Below are 16,145 nucleotides of genomic sequence, written 5' to 3'. Positions count from 1 at the left end.
TTCTTACATTTCTGAGCTGTAAATCAACAGCTGGATAAGAAAAATGCATTCCTAAAAGCAAATAAATGGGGTTTTTTTGCATTTCTGAGCTTCATTATGGAGAGCAGAGAGGGAACCACATTTATCTTCCTCTACCACAAAATTCCCCTTTTTGATCAGAGGAAGCAATGCAGAGATAATTTCTCTAATTTCTTCTTTCTGCATAGAAATCCTCCCACCAAAATTCCTGATTTCAGTTCAGATGGAGCCAAACTCACCCCAAGAGAATTCCCAGCCCGTCCCAGGCAGCACCACGTGCAAACTCCCTTTGGGACAGCTCGACTGAACCTTAGACCTCTTCCTCCTCCTCATCCGCCCCATAAAGTTCACATTCCAAATGAAAGTTTAAAATTTAACAGAAGCCAGGCATTGCAGCCCATTGAAATTCAACACCTCAGCTCCGCATTGTGAGCAATTAAAAACTCAACAGGAAAAAAAAAAAATCACTTTTCACCCACCTGTCCCTTTCAGCATTATCTGTGCCTTGCAGAAAGCTTTGGGAGCTTTTTACACAACATAAAATGATTTCAACTTTCTGGTTATTAGGCAGTGAAGCTGTTAAATTCACTGAAATGCTCAGAGCCTGTTGTTTTGTGATGTTTTTCAGTCCATTGGAGGATAACCTGCTATTAAGTGTTCCTTTGGAAGTGTGTGATGACAATTTAAAATATGGGATAATGACAGGAGACGAAGAAAGGTGGGATTTGTTCTGAGGAATAACAAGGGAAGAAATGCTCAGACAGAATTTTGTATCCACAGAGAAAGTCAAAAAAGCTGGATAAAACTGTCAGGAAATTGGCAAAACTGATCCTCTCGTTCCTAAGCTCAGCAGTGATAAAATTTAATTTGGAAAAGGTTTAAACTTGAATTTGGACAAGGTTTAAACCTGAATTTGGAAAAGGTTTAAACTTGAATTTGGACAAGGTTTAAACCTGAATTTGGAAAAGGTTTAAACCTGAATTTGGACAAGGTTTAAACCTGAATTTGGACAAGGTTTAAACCTGAATTTGGACAAGGTTTAAACCTGAATTTGGAAAAGGTTTAAATCTTCATTCCTAAGGTCAGCAGTGATAAAATTTAATTTGAACAAGGTTTAAACCTGAATTTGGACAAGGTTTAAACTTGAATTTGGACAAGATTTAAACCTGAATTTGGACAAGGTTTAAATCTTCATTCCTAAGCTCAGCAGTGATAAACTTGAATATGGAAAAGGGGCTCAGGGTGTTCCTTTGGTTCCTGTAATTTCTAAGACAATAAAAATACTTTCAGCTTTGTGCCCTGTGGTTTTTCCTTAATTCTCATGCCAACTCGTTAATTATTAGTTTAGAAAATACAGAAAAATCCTCAACACAGATTAACCAGGACTTTTAAGAGTTAAATATTTGAAGGTTCTGCTTCCAGCACTCCTCCACCAAGCAATTCACCCAGTACAAAAATCCCATTTTTCTACTGACTAAACCCAGGTGTTCTGATCCCACACACTTTGTTTGAAGCAAATTCGAATTTTGCTGCTCTTGCCTTAAATATTTCAATATTTCTCTTGCACTTGGGAAGTTCTGAGCTATCAACCAGATTTTGTACTATTAATATTCACTTTAAAAAGGCAGAAAAGTCTCATTTTATTCCGAGATTTCAGTCTCTGGCGGATGAGGCAGAGCCAGGATCTCTGAATTTATGCATGAGCAGCCTTTCAGGGCTCAGCAGAAGATATTTATCAGAATTTCACAAAGTTCAGGCACTCAGGTCGATGTTTGAACACCAAGAACCTTCTGGAACTCCTGTGCCCTCCAGGTGTGGCTGAGGAACCCACTGAGCTTTTCTGCCTCCGGGGGTTTTTGGTAGAATTTTAATCCAAGGAATTTTTATTTCTTTTTCCCCACAGTGAAGGATGAGTGGGATAAGGGAAGAAATAGGATAGAAAGAGCTGGAAAATGGGATCAGTGAAAGAGTTTGGGGCATTATAAAAAAAAAAAATAAAAATCCCAGCTTAATGAGAATGCCAGGTCTGAACCCAGATGAGTATTTTATATTCACTTTGTTTAATAAATCCATTTATTTGTAAGGCTTTGGGTATTATGTATAGATAAAAGGGCTCTGTAATCACCTGTGAATTGTGGTGTGTATTTGGGAGCTATCCTGCAATAAACATTCACTTTTTAACTTTAAACTGTTAGAGAGTTTTTGGATATTGGTACTAGATCAATATCCATATTGGGAATGGGATGTACCAAAGTCATGCATTTGTATTTTGGGTATTCAGTACTTGCATAGATAAGAGGATTCTGTAATAACCTGTGAATTGTGGTGTGTATTTGAGAGTTATCCCACAATAAACATTCACTTTTTAACTTTAAACAGTTAGAGAGTTTTTGGATATTGGTACCAGATCAATATCCATATTGGGAATTGAATTTATCAAAGTTATGAACATGCATTTGTATTTTGGGTATTCAATACTTGTATAGATAAAGGACTCTGTAATCACCTGTAAATTGTGCTGTGTATTTGGGAGCTATCCCACAATAAACAAACAATTTCTAAACTGTTAGAGAGTTTTTTTTATATTGGTACCAGATCAATATCCATAGTGGTAATGGGACGTACCAAAGTGATGAATATGGATTTATATTTTGGGTATTCAATACTTGTACAGATAAAAGGGCTCTGTGATCACCTGTAAAAATTGAGGTGTGTTTTTGAGAGCTATCCTGGAATAAACATTCACTTTTTAACTCTAAACTGTTAGAGAGTTTTTGGATATTGGTACCAGATCAATATCCATATTGGGAATTGAATTTATCAAAGTTATGAACATGCATTTGTATTTTGGGTATTCAATACCTGCATAGATAAAGGACTCTGTAAATTGTGGTGTGTATTTGGGAGCTATCCCACAATAAACACTTTCTAACTCTAAACTATTCAAGAGTTTTTGGATATTGGTACCAGATCAATATCCATATTGGTCAATGGGATGTACCAAAGTCTTGAACATGCATTTGTATTTTGGGTATTCAATACTTGAATTGATATCTATGGATATAAAAATCAATATCCACATTGGGAATGGGATGTACCAAAGTCATGAACATGCATTTGTATTTTGGGTATTCAATATTTGTATTGAATTGATATCTATGGATATAAAAATCAATATCCATATTGGGAATGGGATGTACCAAAGTCATAAATATGCATTTGTATTTTGGATATTCAATACTTGTATAGATAAAGGACTCTGTAATCACCTGTAAATTGTGCTGTGGATTTGGGAGCCATCCCATAATAAACAAACAATTTCTAACTCCAAACTCTTAAAGAGTTTTCATCCCTCACAGTTGGACATCAGTACTAGATCAATATCCATGTTTTTAATAAATCACTTGCTGATTTTAATAAATCACTAGATCAACATCCATATTTTTAATAAATCACTAGATCAACATCCGTATTTTTAATAAATCACTTGCAAAGGGTTACAAGGGGCAGCGTGGCCGCGTCCTCTCCTCTCCCCTCATTCATTTCACAAAGAAAAACATCAACACATCAACCCCAAGCTCCCAGCGAGCCCTTTCACCAACATCTCATTTACACACCAACAGCACAATGTTCTTCTGCTTCCTCCAGCTGGAAACAGAACCCCTGGAAAGCCACGGAGATAAGGAAAATGGGAATTAATTGTTAAATTCCACAGGCAGGGCACGATCTCAGATGGCCCAATGGCAAATATTTGCTGACCAGATAAGATCAACAGCGTTTCAGTCCCGAGCTGTTTGTAAATCATTCCTATTTAATGCTATTGGGTGATTGGTCACCCTAAAGCACACAAATACTGGAAGGCAAATATTTTGAAATAAAACCACAAAGTGCTGCGCAAAGGCAGTGAGGTTCAGCCAAAAATAAAAAGAAAAAAAAAAAACAAAACAAACAAACAACAACAAAAAAACCCACCAACCCCCCAAAAACCCAAAAAAAACCCCAACAAAAAACCAAACAAAACAACATTTAAAAAAACTCAAAAAGCACCCCCCAAAAACTAAAAACAAAACAAAAAATCACCCCAAAAATTAAAATAAAGTAGTAAAAACAGGGCTGGTGGAATTCACAGTCACTTGGCATGGACTACCAGAAACAAATGGCAAAAAAATCTGCAGTCCCAACAAAAAGCACATCAACACCCCCAGGAGACAGGCAGGCAGCAGATAAGAAAGAAAAAAAAAAAATAAAAAATCACTTTTTTTGGGAGCACTTTAGGCCTCATTTGAACCAACAGGTTCAAAAAGGGAAAAGTTCCATTAATGCTGAGTTGTTACCAAGGCATCATTGGTGTGTTTGGAAATATTGGATTAGAAGAGACACATCGCTCAGGATTTTTCCTCTAGAAAATACCACAATATTTTCCACACATTTTCAAGTCAGAAAATGGGGAATGACCATTAAAATGGCCAAAAAAACCCCAAACCAACAAAAGAAAAAATCACTTTTTTGGGAACACTTTAGGCCTCAATTGAACCTGCAGGTTCAAAAAGGAAAAAGTTCCATTAATGCTGAGTTGTTACCAAGGCATCATTTGTGTGTTTTGAAATTTTGGATTTGAAGAGACACCACATAGACATTCCTAAAAAAATTATATACCTGGATCATTTTTCCATAATGGAAGAGGATCTAAAACCTTCATCTTGCAGATTTTTGGCTTTTTACAATCAGCAATTTCTTAGGGAAATAAAAAATAAAATCACAACACTCAGGATTTTCCTCTGGAAAATACCACAATATTTTCCACACATGTTGAAGTCAGAAAAAGGGGAATGACCATTAAAATGAATGGAATTACCAAAAAAAAACCAAAACAACAAAACAAAAAAAATCACTTTTTTGGGAGCACTTTAGGCCTCATTTGAACCTGCAGGTTCAAAAAGGAAAAAGTTCCATCAATGCTGAGTTGTTACCAAGGCATCATTTGTGTGTTTTGAAATTTTGGATTTGAAGAGACACCACATAGATATTCCTAAAGAACCCAGAGATATCCCTGGATCATTTTTCCATAATGGAAGAGGATCTAAAACCTTCATCTTGTAGTTTTTTTGGTATTTTACTTATCAAAATCAGCAGTTTCTTAGGGAAATAAAAAATAAAATCACATCACTCAGGATTTTTCCTCTTGAAAATACCACAATATTTTCCACACATTTTGAAGTCAGAAAACGGGGAATGACCATTAAAATGACCAAAAAAACCCCAAAGCAACAAAACAAAAAAATCACTTTTTTGGGAGCACTTTAGGCCTCATTTGAACCAACAGGTTCAAAAAGGGAAAAGTTCCATTAATGCTGAGTTGCTACCAAGGCATCATTTGTGTGTTTTGAAATTTCTGATTCAAAGAGGCGCCACACAGATATTCCTAAAAAATCCCAGAGAAATTCCTAAAGACCTGGACCACTTTTCCATAATGGAAGAGGATCTAAAACCTTCATCTTGCAGATTTTTTTGTTTTTATACTTTTCACCATCAGCAGTTTCTTAGGGAAGTAAAAAATAAAATCACATCGCTCAGGATTTTTCCTCTAGAAAATACCACAATATTTTCCACACATTTTGAAGTCAGAAAAAGGGGAATGACCATTAAAATGAATGGAATTACCAAAAAAAAACCCCAAAACAACAAAACAAAAAATCACTTTTTTGGGAGCCCTTTAGGCCTCATTTGAACCTGCAGGTTCAAAAAGGAAAAAGTTCCATTAATGCTACCAAGGCATCATTTGTGTGTTTTGAAATTTCTGATTCAAAGAGGCGCCACACAGATATTCCTAAAAAAACCCCAGAGAAATTCTTAAAGACCTGGATCACTTTTCCATAATGGAAGAGGATCTAAAACCTTCATCTTGCAGGTTTTTGGCTTTTTACAATCAGCAATTTCTTAGGGAAAAAAAAAAAAATCACAACACTCAGGATTTTCCTCTGGAAAATACCACAATATTTTCCACACATGTTGAAGTCAGAAAAAGGGGAATGAGCATAAAAATGAATGGAATGACCAAAAAAAATAAAATAAATGAAAGTCACATCGCTCAGGTTTGTGCTCATGGGTTTTCCAAAGCCACCAAAAGCAGGGAAGAGCAGCTGAATCCCTCAGAGACCATGAGCCACTTGTCTGCCCAAAATCCTCAATTTACAGCTCCAGCTACAAGCAAAAATGGGGGGAAAAAACCCATTTTCCTCTTCCATGATGAAACCCCAGTGCAGCCGTCAGTTCTGCACACAAATGAGATTTTTTTACAGGAATTTCAGCAGAAATGAGCGAGCCCAGAGCGCGCCCACTTCCCAATTCTCAGAGAGGAGCAGCCCCAGCTCCTCCCCTCCGAGGCACGGCTGGAAAGGGGAAGTTCAGCAAAAACCGAGAAGTGCAAAATTTGGAGCTGCTCATTCTGCAGCTTCTCGGAACAGAGCGACCAAAACCCTCCCAGGGCTGCCCAGAGCTCCCCAAACACCCCAACCCAGCTCCCTTTACCAGAAAACTCCTCCATGATATTCCCAAAGATCACTTTTCCATAATTGAAGAGGATTTATAACCTTAATCTTGCAATTTTTTGGGTTTTTTTTTACTTTTCACCATCAGCAGTTTCTTAGGGAAAAAAAAAAAAATCACATCACTCAGGATTTTTCCTCTAGAAAACACCACAATGTTTTCCACACGTGTTGAAGTCAGACCATTAATTTATTCCCAGAAACGCTCAGAGTGAATTTCAGTTTAATTAAGGAAGGGCTACTTGAAATTAAAGGCTCGTTTACCTTTATAAGCCAATTCAAAATATCTTAGCCACCAATTTGTAAATAATTTTAGGCTCAAGTTCCAACAAATCAAATCACTGTTAACTAATTGATATCACACGAGGGATCAAGAGAAAGTTTTTTTAAGGAAAAAAAGGAGAATTTTTACCTCAGAATGTGAAGGGAAGCAGCCTCAGAGCCCAGTGCTGACAGTGCTGGAGCCTCCCCTCATTTGTTCCACGCTTTGAGATCAGTTATCAGGATTTCATCTGAAAAACCTCCACATTTGCGCAGCTGGCAGCCCAAGAAACCTCCAGCTCCTCAGCACAGACACTTTGCTGAGCTGGGATGGAATTCTCCCCATAATATATTTCATTTTTAATGTTTTAGAGGCACTTTAGGACTCAGACAAGTTTTTCCTTTTGGGTGAATCCACAGTCAGAGTTTCCAGCAGAAGCCAAACCTGATTAAATTCACCTACACAAGTGTCAGGAGCTCCTGCACAACAAAATCCCCAAGTTTTGCATCTTCTGCAGCACCAACATTTCACCCTTAACCAGCCCTGCTCTTAGGCCAAAGGGAGAGCTGTCCTTAAATCGAACCCTGAATGATCAACTCAGCAATTCTTGCCCCAAAAATCACGTGCGGGTCCTGAAATTACAGGCAAGGCCGGCTTGGAGAGGTAAATAATAAATTAAAGTTGATCCACTGCCTTATGGCCACATCAATAATGCATGCAGGCTGCATGCACAGCAAAATGCCACCAGATTGAAGAGAGAAACATCAGCATGTCCTGATAAATAATAAAAATAAAAATATTGTGTTGCTGCGTGCAGGGTTCGTGGTTTAAAAAGGTAAATAACTTCATTACCTGGCTGGGAAATGATGGGAGAGGAGGAGCTGTCTGCATCCCTCATTAAAAAAATATCATATTTATCATCTGTAGGGCAACCTTGAGGTTTGGGCCATCACTCTTTGAGCAAGGACAGGTTCCAGGGACAGTCCTGCCCCCAGGATTTGCCTTCCCGCTCTCTCACCCTGAACACAGAGTGCCGGGGGCAGGAAAGGCTCCCCCAGCCCTCCCTGGGGTTGCATGGAAGGAAAAGAACATTCTCCCTCCTGCTCTGTCGGCTCTTAGAGACCCAGCAGGGAAACAAAGCGAAATTAATTATCCAGGCTGTTAAAAACTAAGCAGCACGTGGGAGTTTCTGGGTGAGAAAAACAGATTTGGCCTGTCACTGTCACATTTTCTAAAAAATCCCTTTGCCAGGATTGAAAAGCCTCAAAAAAGAAATGTAAGCAATCATTATCTGATTGCTTGGAATGTGGTCTGGAGGTTGCTCACCAACAGCTTTGGTTGGTTCCATGTGAATTGTTTTTAATTAATGACCAATCCCAGTCCAGCTGTGTCGGGGCTCTCTGGTCAGTCACGAGATTTTATTATCATTCTTTGCTAGCCTTCAGCTGTCTCCTTTCTCTTTCTTTATTAAACAGAGCTCACAATTACCCAGGCTGTTAAAAACTAAGACTGAGAAAAGAAATGTAAGCAATAACTATCTGATTGCTTGGAATGTGTTCTGGAGGTTCCTCACCAACAGGTGCATCTTTGGTTGGTTCCATGTGAATTGTTTTTAATTAATGACCAATCCCAGTCCAGCTGTGTCAGACTCTGGTCAGTCACGACATTTTATTATCATTCTGGATGTTTCCTTTCTCTTTCTTTAGTAAAACAAAGCTCACAATTAATTACCCAGGCTGTTAAAAACTAAGCAGCACGTGGGAGTTTCTGGGTGAGAAAAGCAGACCTGGAGTGTCACTGACATATTTTCTGAAAAATCCCTTCGCCAGGATTTTTCTCCTAAGAAGCTGAGAAGCTTCAGAAAAGAAATGTAAAACAATAATTATCTGAGTGTTTGGAATGTGTTCTGGAGGGTCCTCACCAACAGCTGCATCTTTGGTTGGTTCCATGTGAATTGTTTTTAATTCATGACCAATCCCAGTCCAGCTGTGTCAGATTCTGATCAGTCACGACATTTTATTATCATTCTGGATGTTTCCTTTCTCTTTCTTTAGTAAAACAAAGCTCACAATTAATTACCCAGGCTGTTAAAAACTAAGCAGCACGTGGGAGTTTCTGGGTGAGAAAAGCAGACCTGGAGTGTCACTGACATATTTTCTGAAAAATCCCTTCGCCAGGATTTTTCTCCTAAGAAGCTGAGAAGCTTCAGAAAAGAAATGTAAAACAATAATTATCTGAGTGTTTGGAATGTGTTCTGGAGGTTGCTCACCAACAGCTGCATCTTTGGTTGGTTCCATGTGAATTGTTTTTAATTAATGACCAATCCCAGTCCAGCTGTGTCAGACTCTGGTCAGTCACGACATTTTATTATCATTCTGGATGTTTCCTTTCTCTTTCTTTAGTAGAACAAAGCTCACAGTTACCCAGGCTGTTAAAAACTAACCAGTACATGTCTCTTTCTCTTTCTTTATTAAAACAGAGCTCACATTTGCCCAGGCTGTTAAAATCTAACCAGCACGTGGGAGTTTCCGGGTGAGAAAAGCAGACCTGGAGCACTGGAGATCTGAAATGCTTTGTTTATTCGCTGTATGCTAACGGTCACAGAGCTCTTGCTCGGGGCCATGGGGGCAGAGCAAGGAGCAGCTCGGCTGCAGCACAGCCTGATCCCTGCCAGATTTCCTGGGAAAACCCTGCCACCAACCAGGCACCTGCCCAGGGGACGGGGATAAAGGTACCAGGCTGCAAAAATGAAATTCCAGCAGTGTTGAACTTGCTGGGTCCCCAGGACGAAGGAGGAAATGAGTGAATCTGACTCCATGTTCTTAGAAGGATATATTATATTATATTATATAGGATATATTATATTATATTATATTGTATTATATTATATTGTATTATATTATATTATATTATATTATATTATATTATATTATATTATATTATATTATATTATATTATATTATATTGTATTATATTATATTATATTGTATTATATTATATTACATTGCGTTATATTGCATTACATTGCGTTATATTGCATTACATTGAGTTACAATGTGTTACAATGTGTTACATTGTGTTGCATTACATTGTATTGTATTATGCTATACTAAAACTATACTAAAGAATAGTGAAAGGATACAGACAGAAGGCTACAAAGAATGACAACAAAAACTCGTGACTGCTTCCAGAGTCCCAACACAGCTTGGCTGTGATTGGTCATTAAATCAAAACAATTCACATGAAACCAATCAAACAATCACCTGTTGGATAAACAATGTCCAACCACATTCCCAAGCAGCAAAACACAGGAGAAGCAATCAGATAATTATTGTTTTCATTTTTCTCTGAGGCTTCTCAGCTTCCCAGGAGAGCAAATCCTGGCAAAGGGATTTTTCAGAAAATGTGACGGTGACACAGCAGCTTGATGGCAACTCAGCCAGGGAATTGGGGTGACTGGGAGCAAACTGTGTTTATTTCTGTTTGTCTGCTGCCTTCACCAGGTGAGATTTGGGGATTTGCACACTCATGGGGTGCCTGCACTCCCAGGACACACTGGGGACACCTGGGACACTGGGCGGGCCAAGTTCTGTCACTGAACACCAAGTGAAAGATGAAATGAAAGCTTGGTGAGTGATCTGCCGCACAAACCCCTCAGCTGCTGCAATAGGACACGAAATAAAACAATGGAAACGCTGGAACTCCAAGGTAAGAAGAAGGGACAGTTTATTTTTTCACTCTAATATTTATAGACTTTCAAAAGTGGCAGCGGATTGGAGGATGGAATGTTACTTCTCCAATGACACCGGACAAACTAACAGTCTATTAATTTTTTCTTCTGCCAGAAAAGAGTGTAAAACAATAATTATTTACATAAAAGCACAGCAAAGTTTACCCCAGGTCTGTCAAATGAATGCCAGAAATCCCTCAGGAATTATCACCTTTTCCATGGCCAGCTCCCCACATGTTCTGCTTGTGAAAAATGGGTATTTTATGATTGGCTTTTTGCAAATATTCAAATGAATATTATATGTGTTATGTTAGAAAGTGATGCTATATTAATTTTCTTAAGTACTGTGTTAAATAGAGTTTTAGGTTACAATATAATGTTAAAATAGAAACTATTACATAAGATACTTTTTTTAAAAGAGAGGAATGAAGTACTCCCACTGAGACAGCAGCCACAGGACACCTCAATCTTTCAGAGAAAGAGAATTTATTGCTCCATTATCAGAAGAAATGAATTTCTTCCTGCCTTGCTCAGCCATGAGGAGCTGTCAGGATTCAGAGGAAGAAGCTGGCACTGCCCAGACAGAATCCTGTGTTTGAATGGAATTTATGCATCATGGATGAGGTGTATGAATATACAATAGGTTGTTGCTTTTAAGGGTTAATCCTCTGTTAACGTGGGGCCTTTTCCGGGTTTATTTTGCCCAGAAGGAGGTACCCGCCCTGTCCATAACTCTTTGTTTTTATTGTCTTGTATTGTCCTAAATCCGAATTGCCCAACTTTTTTATTACTGTTTTTATAACAATTTTATTACTATTGAACTTTTAAAATCCCAAACCCAAGTGATTGGCGTTTTCCCCACACTCCCCGGTGCCGTTTGCTCTGCTGCTGTGGGAGAGCCCAGGGCTGATCCCTGCACTCTGCCAGCTCAAGGCTCAGCACTGTGACCAAACCCGGCTTTTCCACCTGGGCTAGGGAGGGAAAATTCCATTTGCAAACACCCTGTTTGCCGTGGCAGAAAGGACAGATCTGGAGCCTGCTGCAGGTGAAGAGAGGAGATGCCAGGCTGGTTTTGTTGTGCTAATGCCACCTAAGCCATCTCCTACTCCACCTTCCTTCCAGTCACTGCTTGGGAAACGTCACCAAAAATCCCTTGGGGATGAATAAGCAGGAAATTGTCAGCATGGCAACATTTGTAAACGAGAAATGTACAAGGAAACTTAGCTCTTTCTTCCACCTTCACACCAAAATAAACAGCTTGGCCTGCCTGAAACTCATTCACAATGAAAAAATTCAAATTAAGTCCTTCAGCTGAAGGATTGGATCCTTCATCCTCTGAACTTCTGACTATAACTTCAATATTCTGACACTTCAGCAGGTGCCTCGTGCATTCTTTCCCATTTTGTGTGCTGTGCCTGAATCCCTGCTTGCACCACAGAAATATTCCCTAAATCAGAAGTATTTCCTAAATCAGAAATATTTCCTAAATCAGAAATGCTTCCCAAATCAGAAATATTTCCTAAATCACAAATATTTCCTAAACCAAGAGATGGTTTTCAATGTTAACTTGCTGAGAGGGATTATCAGCTCCTCAATGGCACTCATTCATTGATGGAAGTTCTTTAAAAATTAATAAGCTGACAGACTGACCTTGCTAAAGGGACCTGATGAAAGAAGAAATTATCAGAAAATCAGATTGGATATTCAAAGCTCTGCCCTGAGAACACTCAGCACCACAGCAGGCAGTGAGTCAGTGTGGTTTGGTGGGTGCAGAAATGTCAAAGTTTTCTCTTTTTCTGGAAGTGCAGCACATCCTTTAAAAACAACCCCACAGATCAGATCAGCTGCACAGGGGCTGCAAACAGTGGGAGAAAACTTGGCCCACACCAAGCCAGATTTATAAACTTCTATCGGTTTCTTGGAGAAATCTTTGAAGTGTTTTGTGGGTTTGGGGCCTTTAGGAAAGGCAGATTGTTAAAGGAGGAGTTATGTAGTTAGAGGAAGAGTTAATTCCAGTGCATGTGGATGTTAAAGAAGAGTTAATTCCCCTGTATGTAGATTGTAAAGGAAGAGTTAATTCCAGTGCATGTAGATCTTAAAGGAAGAGTTAATTCCAGTGCATGTAGATTGTAAAGAAGAGTTAATTCCCCTGTATGTAGATTGTAAAGAAGAGTTAATTCCAGTGCATGTGGATTGTAAAGGAAGAGTTAATTCCCCTGTATGTAGATTGCAAAGGAAGAGTTAATTCCAGTGCATGCAGATTGTTAAAGAAGAGTTAATTCCAGTGGATGTGGATTGTTAAAGAAGAGTTAATTCCAGTGCAGGTAGATTGTAAAGGAAGAGTTAATTCCAGTGCAGGTAGATTGTAAAGAAGAGTTAATTCCAGTGCAGGTAGATTGTAAAGAAGAGTTAATTCCCCTGTATGTAGATTGCAAAGGAAGAGTAATTCCAGTGCATGCAGATTGTAAAGAAGAGTTAATTCCAGTCCATGTAGATTGTTAAAGAAGAGTTAATTCCCCTGTATGTAGATTGTTAAAGAAGAGTTAATTCCAGTGCATGTGGATTGTAAAGAAGAGTTAATTCCCCTGTATGTAGATTGTAAAGGAAGAGTAATTCCAGTGCAGGTAGATTGTAAAGAAGAGTTAATTCCCCTGTATGTAGATTGTTAAAGAAGAGTTAATTCCAGTGCATGTGGATTGTAAAGGAAGAGTTAATTCCCCTGTATGTAGATTGCAAAGGAAGAGTAATTCCAGTGCATGCAGATTGTTAAAGAAGAGTTAATTCCAGTGCATGTGGATTGTAAAGGAAGAGTTAATTCCCCTGTATGTAGATTGTAAAGGAAGAGTTAATTCCAGTGCATGTAGATTGTAAAGAAGAGTTAATTCCCCTGTATGTAGATTGTAAAGGAAGAGTAATTCCAGTGCATGCAGATTGTAAAGAAGAGTTAATTCCAGTGCATGTAGATTGTTAAAGAAGAGTTAATTCCCCTGTATGTAGATTGTTAAAGAAGAGTTAATTCCAGTGCATGTGGATTGTAAAGGAAGAGTTAATTCCCCTGTATGTAGATTGTAAAGGAAGAGTAATTCCAGTGCAGGTAGATTGTAAAGAAGAGTTAATTCCAGTGCATGCAGATTGTTAAAGAAGAGTTAATTCCCCAGCATGTGGGGTGCCCTGCAGAGGGTTACATAAGGCGCAGCTTTATCTCCTGTGGCCACACAATTACAATGCCTGGGCACTCATTCCCGGTGCTGACAGGCTCCTGGAGGCCTTTGGGAGTGATTTGTGTCCTTCCCAGCCAAAGGACTGTGTGACTTTGAGGTCAGGAGAGCTGCCAGGGGCTGAGCCCAGCCACCCTGACACACAGACCCACTGGGCTGCTGGTGCCTCCCTCTCGTCCCCTCTTTGTACTGAGCTGAGGATGGCAAGGGAAGTCTCAGTGCTAGGAATGAGCATCACCCAAAAACACTGGCAGGGTTTGGCAGCGTCACCGCCACACCTGTGAAAATCAGAAATATTTCCTAAACCAAGAGATGGTTTTCAATGTGAACTTGCTGAGAGGGTGATAATGAAAATATGTGCTCCCTGGTGTCTGCTGTGAGATGACACCAGGGATAGGGCAAAGCAATCCCAAAAAACTCACTTCCTTTTCAAAGCAGGACACTGGGATTATCAGCTCCTCAATGGCACGCACTCATTGATGAAAGTCCTTTAAAAATTAATAAACTACAGCAGAGAGGTCACTCCTCTCTCTCAGGTCTTTTCAGGACACTTCAGTGAGGTTAAACCTTCTCACCCACTGGCTCAGTGTCCACGAGCAAGGACAGAGCCGTGTCCTGCCATTCCCAAACAGCTCCCAGGCCTTTTCCTCTTCTCCTCCCACACCTGTGAAAATCAGAAGTATTTCCTAAACCAAGAGATGGTTTTCAATGGTAATTTGCTGAGATACTCAATGGCACGCACTCATTGATGAAAGTCCTTTAAAAATTAATAAACTACAGCAGGGAGGTCACTCCTCTCTCTCAAGTCAGGACACCTCAGTGGGGTTAAACCTTCTCACCCACTGGTTCTGTGTCACCTGGAGCAATGACAGAGCCTTGTCCTGCCATTCCCAAACAGCTGCCAGGCCTTTTCCTCTTTTCCTCCCACACCTGTGAAAATCAGAAATATTCCCTAAACCAAGAGATGTTTCTCAATGTTAACTTGCTGAGAGGGATTATCAGCTCCTCAATGGCACGCACTCATTGATGAAAGTCCTTTAAAAACTAATAAACTACAGCAGGGAGGTCACTCCTCTCTTTCAGGTCTCCTCAGGACACCTCAGTGGGGTTAAACCTTCTCACCCACTGGCTCAGTGTCGCCTGGAGGACCACGAGCAAGGACAGAGCCTTGCCCTGCCATTCCCAAAGAGCTCCCAGGCCTTTTCCTTTGGCACCAGCGCATCCAACCAACACCGTGCCACACTGCAGCCAACAGGCGAGGACAAAGCGCGGGAGGAGCCGCATCCAGGGCACCACCAGAGCCTTCCAGGCTATTTTGGGCAGCATCACCTCGGCATGAGGGAGGGGAGCGGGCACAGGACCTACCTGCTCTCACTGCACTCCTTCTTCTCTCGGACGCGCAGCCACTTCCGAAGGAGGAAGCGCTTGCGGCGCGGGGAGGCGCTGGGAGTGGAGCAGTTGGACCAGGGGGTGTCCTCGTCACTGGACGGGGTGATCTCAATGGAGGGCAGCTGCAGGTATTCCTTGCTGGAGGAAGGCGACTCCGGGAACCCGCCGGCCTCCAGGCTCTGCTCCTGCACGTTCTTCATCCTCCTCATCTTGAAGCGCTTCCTGCGCAGGGTCGGGGTGGACGAGCTGGACCAGGCGCAGCCGCCCTCCAGCACCTGCTGCTGCTCGGGGACCCGCAGCGCCGGGAGCTGCAGCGTCTCTGTCATGTTGGCAGCTGGCATCGGGCGCCCTTTCCTCCTTCTGCTCCCACCCCCAGGCGCTCGGAGCTGTGATCCACACCGCAAAGCCACAAACTCGCCTTCCTCCTTCCTCCTCCTCCTCCTGCCCTCCCTCTCAAGCAGGAAACCTCATGTTCTTCACGTGCTCTCGCTGCGCACCCAGCGCGCTGGCCGGGGCACACTCATGTCACAAGTTTCGAGTTTCTTTTCTCCTTCTCCGCTCTACACAAAGTCCCTCCCTTGCCCTGCCCGCTCTCTCTCTCCCTCCGAGCAGGTCCAGCCCTGCCACAAGGCTTGGCCGGCTTTCAGCGCCCTCCCCGGCCCCCTTTAGCCTTGGAGGAAAAATCTCGGGGCAAACTCGGCTGCGGTTTCTTCTCGAGAGACGAGGCAAGCATGGAGAGGAGCGGCGTGGAGCTGTGGGGAGGGCAGAGAGAGAGAAACAGAGGGAGGGGAGGAACAAGGCTCGATAAAAATCCGGGAAAAAGGAGCGGCAGGAGCAGCTCGCGCTGTTGGAGCAGCGGCTGAGGCAGCACGGGCAGCTGGCGCAAGGGGAGCCCGCTCCTGATCCCGGCACACCCGCGGGGTTTGTGTTACCCAGGGCCGCAAACCCCCCGGGGAAAAGGGGAGGAGAGGGAAGGGCCTCCC

General features: G+C 41.2%; 1 protein-coding gene across 6 annotated transcripts in view; it reads right to left on the bottom strand.

Annotated features, from left to right (window-relative positions):
* Positions 1 to 15,520, bottom strand: part of GRAMD1B (GRAM domain containing 1B) — a 145,086-nt gene extending 129,566 nt beyond the window's left edge. For 5 of the 6 annotated variants that reach the window (XM_064732265.1, XM_064732268.1, XM_064732266.1 and 2 more), the window contains exon 1: positions 15,139 to 15,518. In XM_064732265.1, the coding sequence (XP_064588335.1) occupies positions 15,139 to 15,503 (365 nt within the window). In that variant the 5' untranslated portion in view covers positions 15,504 to 15,518. Of the gene's footprint in view, positions 1 to 15,138 lie in introns of all 6 variants that reach the window. The other variant, XM_064732270.1, reaches the window with a different exon arrangement.
* Between the last annotated feature and the right edge of the window lie 625 nt (positions 15,521 to 16,145).

The sequence above is a fragment of the Zonotrichia leucophrys genome, chromosome 24 (genome assembly GCF_028769735.1).
Source record: "Zonotrichia leucophrys gambelii isolate GWCS_2022_RI chromosome 24, RI_Zleu_2.0, whole genome shotgun sequence".
Taxonomy (NCBI): domain Eukaryota; kingdom Metazoa; phylum Chordata; class Aves; order Passeriformes; family Passerellidae; genus Zonotrichia; species Zonotrichia leucophrys.
Note: the sequence above shows the minus strand (reverse complement) of the source record. Positions and strands in the feature narration are given on the sequence as shown.